Below are 12,796 nucleotides of genomic sequence, written 5' to 3'. Positions count from 1 at the left end.
TCTCATGTTTGAAAATCTAACATATAAAAGAATTCAATTCTTTTTAACTTAAAAAAATAATTTTAAAATAAATAAAAAATAATATGATAGTGCAAAAATTGATTTTTTTTTTGTACAAATAATTTTTTTTTTCCAAACGAAGCCTACATGTCTTTCATTTTGTTTGGATTTGAATTTTAGAAATTTGGAGTGTTTATTGAAATTCTGGACTTTATTCGTTTTAGATATTTGTTTAATTGAAATTATGGAATTTTTTTGAAAATTTTTGTTCAATGACAGACTTAGAATACACACACTCTCTCTTCCTCTCATTTGCAATGAAAATTCTTATTTACAATTTGCATTTTGGTTTTGCAATTGAAACTCTTATCTGTATTATTTGTGAAATTGGGAAACTGTATTTATGAGAGACAGAGCACTATTTTCATATATTTCAGAACTATTCTATAATTTTTGTCATTTTTATTCCATTTATAAATAGCTAGTGGGCCAACAAGGGTGGGACATAATAGTAATATTGCTAGTGATCGCTATACCAAAACACACAAAATGATAATGACTATAAGCTCAAAATAAAATTACATTAAGCAAAGGAAGAGAGTTTGATGATATAATAAGAGATAATTAATTAACATGTTGACTAATTATGACTAATATGCCTATGAAGTTAATTAGAGAAAGAGTGACGAGGAGAAGCAGCTTGCAAAGTCCAACCATCTGGGACCATGAGAGGCATCTGATTGTAGTACACCACACAAGGGCTTTCATGATTGTGGACCCCCTCATAAGTTGTTATCACATATCTTGAATCTTCTCTATCCCTTTCTACTCTCTTCTTTACATTGCATCCTCCACTTGAACATTTATAATAGTTCCTACACCAATTTAAAAAATGTATATAATTTTTTTTTAATCTATGTACACATGATATATTTTTAAATTACATGTATAATAGTGAGAAAAATACCTTATTGACACATTAAATTTTTCTTATAATTAATTTAGATCCCTCACTTGCTTTCTAACACGTTATTCAAATTGACAAAATTAAACTATTTTGTCAATTTCTGAATGTAATTAATCAACTCAACTTTATGATTTTGAATTTATTAATTTTTTACTGTCAATTTTATGGTACAAATTAACCTTTATTCCTTCTAATATCTTAATGTGAAAACTCATTGGTAAAGAATTTTACTTTAGCTACCACTCGCCAGTATAAGTTCTAACTGAACATAGGCAAGCTCAACTGAGGAATCGCTTACAAATATTAAGTTGGATTTTTTTTATTTAAATCTAGTTTATTATAAATTCAAGACACAAGATAAATTGTAAAATTCACCTATTAAATATATAAATCTTACATATTTATATATTGAGTCTATGTTCGATTGGATTTAGACAAAAATTTCTCCATTAAATTTTCATATATTACTCATATAAGTGGCTGCATTAAATTTGATATAGCAATGTAAAAACATAATTATTTGATATAGTTATTAGCTTATTATATATATAACAAATGTATTCTAATCATTAATTTTTACGATATTCATATAAAACTTATCACGATAAATGGTACATTAGTCATTAAACTTTTTCAACATAAAGACCATTAATTAAGAACAAATCACTAAACAGGTTTAATGATATAGGTTTAATTGTTCCAAATTAAAGCTAAAAAAATATTAAATACACTCTTTCTCTTTGAGCTCCTCACCAGTAATTCGGTCTATTATAGACTTAAAACGTAAAATATATGATGGAACCATCTATTAAATATATAAATTTCACATATTTATGAAAAATAATTATCATCTAGAAAATGACTATATTAATTCATTATGTGTATTATTAGAGAAGTAAAAATATATAATAGGTAATAAATTATTTATTTATAAATTTATGCAAAAAAAATATTTATTCATTGAGATAGAAAAATTTTTATTTAAATTTAATTTATATATTTATATCTTAAATTCATAATAAATTCATAAAATTTTTTCCTGATCTAAAGCAGCCTTTGCCGTGTGCCATGCAATTTCCAATGTATGCAAAATTTTATCATGGGATCCTCCCCAAAAGGGTGGCTTGACTTGTCCACTTGATGTCCATTGGCATTGAACCCCTCCCATCACCCCAACTAGCAAATATATGATATCTCTTCTACCTATTCCCAACATCCACTTGTTTTCCTTTCCTTCTTAAACATTCCCTAGTTTTATGCAGACCCCTATTGTTATCAACCAACTTGCCCACCTAGGCCTGGACCACATTGATTTTTTAAAAAGTGTAGAATTAAATTAATTATTAGCTCTTGAATTAGTAATTATCTTTCAAGGTTAATATCCAATTACCTTGTATGAGCCACACAAGTGATTGGAAAGCTAGGATTTGATGTCATGATACGGACATGATTTATTATATATTTAATATCATTTCAGTTGTTAAATCTAAAATGATCAAGCCCTAAACTATGACCTAACGTATTTAACAACTTGCTTCTTGAAAGAATAAATTAATAGTTTTAATAAAATCTTACCATTCAATTTGAACGATTGAATGGTAGAAATTAGAACTTCTGCAAATAAAATCATATTGATTTGAAATTTAAGAGTGTGTGTGCACGTGTATATATATTTGGGTGGCTAGCTGCAGCCCTAGAAATAGATCAGGGGTTACACATCATATTTGTCTGGTAATGGCCTAGGGGTATATGCAGCTGAAGTGGATATATCAATCGAAACTATAGCCGCCACTTTAATTTATTTATGCATATGCGTGTGTGTGTGGGTTGATGTGACTATGAGAAGATGACTTTGGGTTGGGTTTCAAGTCCATGGATATTGGCTAAACAAAACCATGGGCGTGACCCCATTTGTGTGTTTTGCGTACGTGCTTTGATATGAGTGTTTCTCCTTCAGTCATCTTCAACTACCCTGTAGCTATGACTCTTCTATGTGTATGGAGAAACCTAAGTGCAAAAGCAATTAGTTTTGCAGATACCATATTAGATGAACTTAATTATGCTATATCATCATCAAACAGTAAATGTTTGTTTAATTTGTGCTTTTATAAAAAGTTTATCGTGTTTAATTAGCTCCTAGTTGATAAGTGTGCGCTGATCATGTGGTGGCTAGGAGTATGCGTTGTCTATTTATAAGGACAAACAAAAGATTCATAATAGTACAACAAGTTGCTCCCTGAATCTTGAAACAAACATAGGATTCGACAATAATCAATTTATTGTCTAGATCCATTATTTACTGATAAAATATAGATTATTGTGAAATTAAAAAGTATACATACAAGAGTTTGAGTGTTTAAATCTTGTCAATTTCTTTTTTCTTTAATTTTCTTTCTCAAAGTTTGAGGTCCCAGCATTGATTAATGATTAGAAAAGCAGTTTTATTGTCCAAGTACCAATTAAATAATCAGATACATCAAAATAGAATGTTTTTTAAAGGAGTATGCAAATGGGTTTGTAATGCATGATCACAATCTTGAACTCAAAATAATATAATATAAAGACCCATATGATCATTTCATCCATTAAGATAAAATCAATTATCTAATAAACTAGTAATCATTCAAACTATGAATCTATGTACATATATTCTTAATTAAATAAATTAATTACCTTGGATTGGGGCTGTTCTTGACCGACTTCTTGCCGTACTTCCTCCACTTAAACCCATCATCCATGATATCCAAATCCGATTTAGTTGAAAATGCAACCCTATGTCTCACTTCACCCTTCTCTTTCTTGAATCCCCTTCTGGATTTACTACAAACATTTTTTTAAAAAAATCCCATCATTTTAATGAAGAAAAAAAAATATATATATATATATATATATATATATATATATAAGGAAATTAATTAATCAAAAGAACATGATCACTTACTTGCTTCTAGCATTTCTTGGTGTTGCACCACCACCACTAACAACTTGCTCCGATAACACCATACTATGCTCTGAATTGGTGGAATCATTAGCGAACCCATAAATATGAGCATCAAGCATGAGATAATCCGATAACTGAAACTCCTCCAGAAAAGGGTCGAGGATATTCTGGTCGAAGTACTGAGGAGGAGGAGGAAGATGCGAATTAGGGTTAGGGTTTGCAGGGTACTCCATTGTTGCCAGGAAGCTGGAGCAGGGGGTGGACATGTATGGGAATAATATAGGAGCTATAGCAAGCACGCAAAGAAAATAGCGGTGATATGTACGTTTCCTAATAATATATTATTATCATCTCTCTTTTGAGCTGCTCCTTCATCCACACTTTCGTGGAGGGATGCATCGAAGGTGCCTCACTGGTGCCACGTGGCACATAAGGTGTGATGACGTCGTTTTTGTGACGTCATCCTGGAGGCATTTTGGAATTTTGGGACCACCATAATTTGTACTTTTGTTTTTTATTGGCGGAGTGGTACTTGGTGCTGGGATAAACAAGTTGCTGGGCGTTTCTATTCATATCAACGATAATGATTATGCTCAACACACGGTAAATATATTATAAAATAAATAAAATTTATATATTTATTTTTGTAATTGAATAATTTAAATAAATTTTTTTAAATTATCTTTTATTAATTATATGAAAAAAAATTAAAATGAGTGTCACTGATTAAATCAGACCGAAAAATCACTCTTTGGCACTCAATTTGAATAATAATATTTTAAGTAAAAAATTTGAGAAGAGAACAAAATATATTAGAAGACGAAACATAATGCAGTAAAGAAGTCCAAACTACAAGTTTTTCTGAATTATTATATCACATAATGATAACACGTAAATTTACGTATAAAAAATATTAATGAATCATAAAATAAAAATTAATTAAAAATAATAATCTCACAAAATTTAATTTTATTTATATTTTTAAAATAGATCTAATTATAATTATTTTTATTCATTTATCATTTTCTATATTAATACTACCTGAAATCAACCTTATGCAATATAATTTCTCTCTCATCAATGGTTACGATATTCTTTCTCTATGGAAAATGATTATCATGTAAGTGTTGTCCTTTTCGGTTTCCTCACAATAATGCTAAGAATATAAATCAGTAAATCATATTGAAAAATATAATAGAGAGATACATATAAATAATAAAATTTTAATTTATATATAATATTTTTTAACAGGATATAGAAATGATTTCATAAATATAGTACGTGACTTGGCATTTTATTATTTTAAAAAAAATAATATTTTTTATTTTTATCAAAGCAGTATCTACCTATTAAATTATCCTTTAAATTGTTAATGAAATGATGATATGATAATATTTTTAAAATTTTGTGGTAATAAATTAAGTTTGTCATGCAGTGTTATTAAATTTGGCCCAAAGATAAATGAAGGAATTATGTGAATAGATTAGTGATTTAACCGATAAATCAATGATTTAATTAGTAGATTATTAAAAATTATTTAAATATAACATCTATTAATATAAATTAATTAATTATTTAAAATAAAATTTAAAAATTTATTAATTATATTTAATAAATTTTAATAGTGTTTTTAAATTTTATATAAAAATATTAAGTAATATAATGTATAAAAGTTTTTATAAATGTATAATTCTCTTTTTGATATCTATGAAATGTTAAATATACATTAAAAAATAAATATATTGGAATAAAAAATACATAATTATCAAGCTTGTTCAATTAATTTTGATTTTAAAGAGTTTTTATTAGATTTTGAGTTCAATTCTCTTAAAAATAAAATTCTATTGAATAATTGAACTAGCCGACTCAATTGGATCACATTGGTTCAACTGTTGGGTTAACGGAGTCACACCGAATCACTTTCTTATCTAGTTCAATTATAAATTCAGACTAATTTAAAGATCTATTCACCGATTCACCGATTAAATCAACTAGTTGATTTAATAATTATGCTGCCACATCCACGACCGATTAATAGCTTTAAAGGACAATATAATAGAAAATAGCTCTGTTCACTCATAAAATTGCAACAAATGTACTGAATAAATCATCAATTGGCTATTAGAGTACTTGAAATAATATTAGGCTTAATTAATAGCTTTTGTCATGCTAATGATTATGTGTTAAATTTATATATATATTTAATTTGTTGGCTTATGCTAATCAAATTTATTATGGGTAATTTATTCTAGAGAGATTATGAGAGATAAACCATTGTTTCTCTTTTATAAAGTCAAAGCATTATTATCTCTTTACTTCATATGGAAGAAAATTGCTCAAGTATTGTTAAACTCTTTTATTGAATTTATAGGGTAAAGGAAAACTATCTTCCTTTCATGGACCAATCATATGTATTAGATTATAAAAAGAAAAGACGAAAAAAAAAATTATTCCTAAAAATTTTTTGTCTAGGTTTAATTTGATTCGATTCGATTCATTATTAATCAAGATATAAATATACAAAATTTATGTATTTAATAAATAGATCTCATTATATATTTTATATGTTGAATTTGTAATAAATAGGTATAGCTGAGAAAAATCTATTATTAGTTGCCTTCTCATTAATGAAAAAGAGTAATTATAGAAATATTGCATTTTAATTTAGTGTGTTTAATGTGGAAAAGGTTAAATGCAAGATTTCAATTGCAATTACTCAAAATTAAAGGAGGCCATAATTTATTGTCATCAACAAGGTGATTGGCTTTTGGATTCTAAAGCATGTTTGTTCATCATCATCATCATCATCATCATCATCATCATCATCACAAGGCTTATTGAACATTGAACTATATAAAATAAAAATTATTCTTTTTTTTTTCTCATGATATTATTTTCATTAATATTTAATGAATGGGTCTAGAAATAAGAAATTAGAGATTTTTAGTTAATTACAATAATTATTTGTCAAGGGTAATACAAGAGAATAATTTAAAAAATAACTAAGAAAAAGGAAAGGGTTCATATTGTGAATTGTATAATCAGTTTATTTTTATTTTATTTTATTATTATAAAATTAAATTCATCTTTATATATTAATATTTAAAAGTGATTATTTATAAAATAAAGTTTACTTTATATTAAAAAAAAAAAAACCAATTTTCATAAAAACAAAAAAAAAAATCTTATCTTCAAGTCTTCAACGGCTACATTCAAAAATCAAAATACTGTGAATGTGGGTACCTGTGTTTCTCTTTAAGCCAGCAAATTAACCCCAATGGAAGTAACTTTGTCTACCAACGTGCACTTTGGAAAAATGCATCACATCTTCTTTTATATTAGATTTTTTCCTTTTTTTATTCTTAAAAAAAAAAAAAAAAGATTTAGTCATTGAGTCAATGATTTAATAGTAAAATACATTTTTACGACATTGAGTAAGAAAAGTTTAAATCCTGACAATCTCATGCCATTTAATAATTTTTAAAATATACATAAAAAAAAAATGACATGTTTGAGAGCTGCATGGGCCACTTCTATTTTTTCACTTAGTATACTCCATTTTAAGTTGGGTGTACCCAGCAGATCTGATAGTTGAGATTTAGTTGTATATTGCATGCTAAGTTTTTTCAGTGTATTTCATTATTGATATACTATAAAATAATTACATATAATATATACCCATTTTATTTAAGAATATACCCCTTAGAAAATATTTCCTACAATATATATATTCCTATCATTTTTCTGTATGAATAGAGCCATGTAAGGATGAAAAAGAGTTCCTTCCTCTCCGTCCTTCTCTCTCTCTCTCTCTCTCTCTCTCTCTCTCTCTCTCTTTCTTCTCCCATTTTTCTGCCTCCCTACTCTCTCCTCCCTCTCTATTGTATCTCTATTATGCTACAACCCCCCCTAACTTGAGCACTGGAGGAACCTCATTAGGGACTCTTTGGTGGACCTTTACACATTTTTTCTTTACTTACAAATCCTTTATAGTTGAGATAATGAAAGTGGAACCATATTTGTGAAACAACAGTTTCAAGCTTTATAAATTATTAATAAAACAAATTACTTATAAAAAACATAAATAAAGAGGCATTCTATGGCTGACTTTCTCATTTCATGTAACAAACATTTACATTTCTATAACTAAATTTACTTTGACAAAACATGCACGACTCATCTTCTTGTCTCTATATGTTATTGTTACCTAATTTTGTATGCATTTGGGAAAGATTTCGTTTAGTAAAAGATTTACCAAAAATAAGGAAACAAAGAAAAGTTTTTAACTACTATTACGCGCACCAAAGAGATAAGTGATGACCGGCATATCCATTTGACCGAGAAATTAAAAAAACAACTTTTATATATATATATATATATATACTCAAGAGATTGATTCAAGTGGGATAGAAGATTCATCCTGATTGAGAGTTCTCAAGTTTCAACCGTGTCACTTGACCTCTCCTAGTACTTATTTGGTTGTGAGGTTGAAGGGTTAAAAGTACTTTTTCTTTTTTTTTTAAATATATATATATATATATATATATATATATATATATATATATATATATATATATATATATATATATATATATATATATATATATATATATATACTCAAGAGATTGATTCAAGTGGGATAGAAGATTCATCCTGATTGAGAGTTCTCAAGTTTCAACCATGTCGCTTGACCTCTCCTAGTACTTATTTGGTTTTGAGGTTGAAGGGTTAAAAGTACTTTTTCTTTTTTTTAAAATATTAATGGTTTAGAAAAAATTATTTTATTTTTTAATTTTTTATAATTAAAATTTATTAAATTTAATTTTAAATTATTTTTTAATTCTATCTAATTAATATATTTAGAAGATATTTTTCTCAATAGTAGTTTCAATAACGATATCAAATAAGCTCTTAGTGTGATAACATATTTACATCTAATTAATTTTATCTACAGAAATATTTTCACTCAACATAGTTTCTAAATACATATGTGTAAAGATGTAATATTCTACACTGGTTATGTGGTCAATATATCTATGCAACAATTTTTTATTTAAAAAAAAAATAACTTTCGATTTTAGATTTTTAATTGCTAAAGTTAATAAAAATAACTATTGAATAATCTTTTTAAAGAAATTAATAATTTAAAATTATAACTATAGCACTAAAAATTAATATTTTCAACTATAAGTTTTTGACACTTCAATTATATATTGATTATTAATAATTAATATTTAATTTTTAATCAATAATTACAAATAATTAACCCTAATCAAGGAACCAAATAGTTACTCAATAATTAATATTTATCCTATATAAAAATCATTGTATAATATCTCAAAAAATTATAAGGATTAATTGTATTTAATCTGATTTAGTTCCGTCATTGAAAGTATATCACTCAAAGACTCAAGTTCTTATCCACTCCCTTAATCCTCTTTAAACAATATTAATTTAGTTCACAACTGATTCTTTTTTTCACAATATTTTTTAACTATGTTAAATAAGGATATTTCATGCAAATTTCTCTTCAAATTCCTAAAAAAAAAAAAAAAAAAAAAAAGTCATATTCCATGTTCTGGATATGAGCAGCATAACGGAGACGTTCATTGATAATCTGATGCGTGTGTGTATAAGATATTAATCATGCCCATTGGTGTCTTATAATATGACAAATTTGACAAATTATCCAACCATTTAAAAAACTTCCGTAATTAACTAGGCTTCTTCGTCGATGATGATGATGATGATCACATGAGTCGATATATATATATATATTGACATTATTTTATACATGTGTTCTTCATTGTTTAGTGACATGTGACAAACCTCTACATGGTGAAAACCACAAAAATGCCCCTGCTTAAACAAATGGAATGACCACCTGCCCCCCTTCCCCCAACTCAATCATGGACCAATGTCCAGTAGGCCTCCCTTGTACCCAAACAACCACCCATCAATCTCTCCACACCTAGTTTAAAAACACATTTGCGTAGCCTTCCCACCCTTTACCTGGAAAACTTCCCTCCGCACTTCGATCTTACAAGGCTATGTGGAACTCATTCTCTCAATTTGGGAAGACTATGAATGTTTTTACACCTATAAATTTGAATAGAGAAGGCAAAAAGTTTGGTTTCAATGAAGAATAAGCTGAGTAAACTCCCAAAAATTGTTAATGGATTGTGAATTGGCACCAACAAGTTACATGCATTCCCATCTTCACTTAGTGTAAATGACAATGGCAAAATGGGCAACTGTTTGCTGGTTTTACAATCCTGCAAGTGCACGGATCGCGAACAAGTAATAAAGTAGTGAATAGAGTATCGTCCCACGAGAAATTTAATTAGTAAATATCAAACTACACAGTGATTTTGACTGTCTAGGCTATCGAATAAAATGAGGGAATGAAACTTGTCTATTTTAAACACTAGAATAATAAACTTAAAATGGAATAGTCTATTTTGAAATAATTCCATAATTAAGATTTCACACTTTAATCTTACTATGGATGTGATCTTGTCTATTTACTGGATTGATGATCGTTTGCCTTTATGGAAATTAATCCTAAGATATCATAAGTCCTCTCTCAAGGCACCTAGGATGTATTTTAATTAACCTAAACCCTACTTTCGTGGCGATTAAATTAAATTAAACCCTTTAAGATCTTTGACTAATTTTGGAACTCCACAAAGGTAATCACCCTATCTCTAGGTCAGATTTTCTAGGTTCAAAATCTTAATTTTCTAATATTAATCTCACTTTTCAGTCTTTCAATTAATATCTATAATCAATACTAAGTAGGTACCAACACATAGCATGCATTAAGATCACAAGAAATTAAATCAAGGAACAAATCTCAAAACCAATAAACAAAACTTAATGTTTGTCCATAATAATGATTACAAGCATTACTCTCCTAATTCTAGAATATGAAAATTACTCACTCATAGTGAGTTCAGCAAACATGATAATAACAAAGTAAAAGACAATATAAAATCCTCTAAAAGAAATAGAACTAAAGAACCGAAGAGGATCCGCAGCTTTGATCTTGTGGAACTTTGGCTGAAGGCTCTTCCTTGATACTGATGTCCTGCTCTTATAGATGGCTATGAGAAAATAATGATACAGTTTTGGGATTTCCCTTTTTTTTTCTCCCCCTCCCCCTTTTTCTGTTATCTGCAGCCTCTATTTATATTGAATGCCCTAGGGTTAGGTTTTTAGAGTCCCTAAGGTGTTAGGAGTTTCTTTTCTCTGTCAAAAACTGCAGCTGGAGCGAAATCAGGAAGATAGCTGTCAATGGATGCATGGCCCAGGGCCGTTTAACTAACTAGAGTTCTGAAGGTTTGCATCTCGCGATGTCACAGAAGGTTACACGGGTCGCAGGAGGTTACACAGGTCTAAGTAGACGGCCTGTGTACTTTTATTCTTCAGAGAATTCTTCAAACCTGGCTAGGCAGAGACTTACACGGGTCGCCATGATTTACACGGGTCTGAGTAAATGGCTAGTGTACTACATTTCTTCCTTGTCCTTCTCAGCTTTCCTTTGGCAGCAGGTTACACGGGTTTGTGTCTTTGCTTACACAACCCGTATAAAGTGTATTAACAACACTTTTCTTCCCTTTGTGTTTTTCCAAGCTTTCTTTTGTACTCCTATACCTTGGAACTTCATCCAAACACCTGAAATGATGCAGAAAATATGGAATTTAGAGTTTGTCAATGGAAATCACAAAAGTTAATGAAATTAAAGACTATGCATGAGATTGCTTGCCTATATGTTATGAAATTGTATACAAATGTACTTAAAAACATTTATATAATACAAATGTATCAGCAAGCAGATCGGGAAATGCCTTATAAGGAATATAGACCTATAACCTCCCAAATTAATGCAAACCCAAGCAGAACTGAAGCAGTGAAAGGAATAGGGTGTAAATTGGACATTGTCCAAGTAAGTTGCATGAAGGGACAAGTGTGGGGAATCCTACATTGGGAAGAAAGTATAACCTATCATTGGAAGAAGTTAATTTTAGCAAAGAATGGCTCTTTCAATCCATGGTAGTAATAACAATTAACTCCCTCACCATTAATAACCTACATCATTACTTGGTAGCGAAAGGTATATTAATAGTTCAAGTTTGGTCTATGGGTGGGTCTTAAGTTCTTTTAACTTTTAATTCAATTGAAATTATGGAAGCTTTCTTGGACATTCAAATGAATTGGCTTAGTTAATGGTTCATTGATTACAAGCCATGGGAACCAATTTACATACTAATGAAGTGCTTAGTCTAGATTAACTTTCATGGCATCCCTTTGCTTGTGTGGAACAATAATTCTTTTCAATGGTCTAGAAATCTTTGTGGATCTTTTATTGAGGTGCATGGGTTCACTAAATCTAAGCTCAAGCTGGATTATGCCAAGCTTTTTGTCTCAGTTGATTCTCATGCTTTCTTTAGCAAGATTTTATCAGTGGACATTAATTGCATCCATTATAACATTGTGTCTATAGAAGATATGATGGGGATAGCTTTACCTTCATTCTAAACTAGGGTGGCACTCATTCTTCTTCCATTGAATAGTGAATTAATGAGTCCGATCATTTGACCAATGAAGTTGGGGCTTCAAGTATTAATTTTAATGCCTCCCTTAGTGCTTTTAATCCCTTATATCAAAGGACCATCAACCAAGGATGTGGATGTAAACTTGGCCTCTTCCTCATCAATGCATAAAGATAATTAAAAAGACCACGAGAACCAGCATAATTGTCTACTACCTAACAATGAGCCTTCATTTGATGAGCCCCATAATGATCTCCCTATACTAGAAACCCTAGAAGGCTCTACATTTCAGTCCATTAAGAAAATAAATTTAGAACTTTAGATGCTTAATAG

General features: G+C 28.9%; 1 protein-coding gene across 1 annotated transcript; it reads right to left on the bottom strand.

Annotated features, from left to right (window-relative positions):
- Positions 1–531: 531 nt before the first annotated feature.
- Positions 532–4,219, bottom strand: LOC110662456 (probable WRKY transcription factor 51). The gene is made up of 3 exons (XM_021821421.2): positions 3,909–4,219; positions 3,641–3,787; positions 532–875 (listed from the first exon to the last, which is right to left on the bottom strand). The coding sequence occupies exons 1-3, from the start codon at positions 4,172–4,174 to the stop codon at positions 668–670; spliced, it is 621 nt and encodes a 206-aa protein (XP_021677113.2). The 5' UTR covers positions 4,175–4,219; the 3' UTR covers positions 532–667.
- Positions 4,220–12,796: the final 8,577 nt, after the last annotated feature.

Source organism: Hevea brasiliensis, chromosome 10 (assembly GCF_030052815.1).
Source record: "Hevea brasiliensis isolate MT/VB/25A 57/8 chromosome 10, ASM3005281v1, whole genome shotgun sequence".
Taxonomy (NCBI): Eukaryota; Viridiplantae; Streptophyta; class Magnoliopsida; order Malpighiales; family Euphorbiaceae; genus Hevea; species Hevea brasiliensis.
Note: the sequence above shows the minus strand (reverse complement) of the source record. Positions and strands in the feature narration are given on the sequence as shown.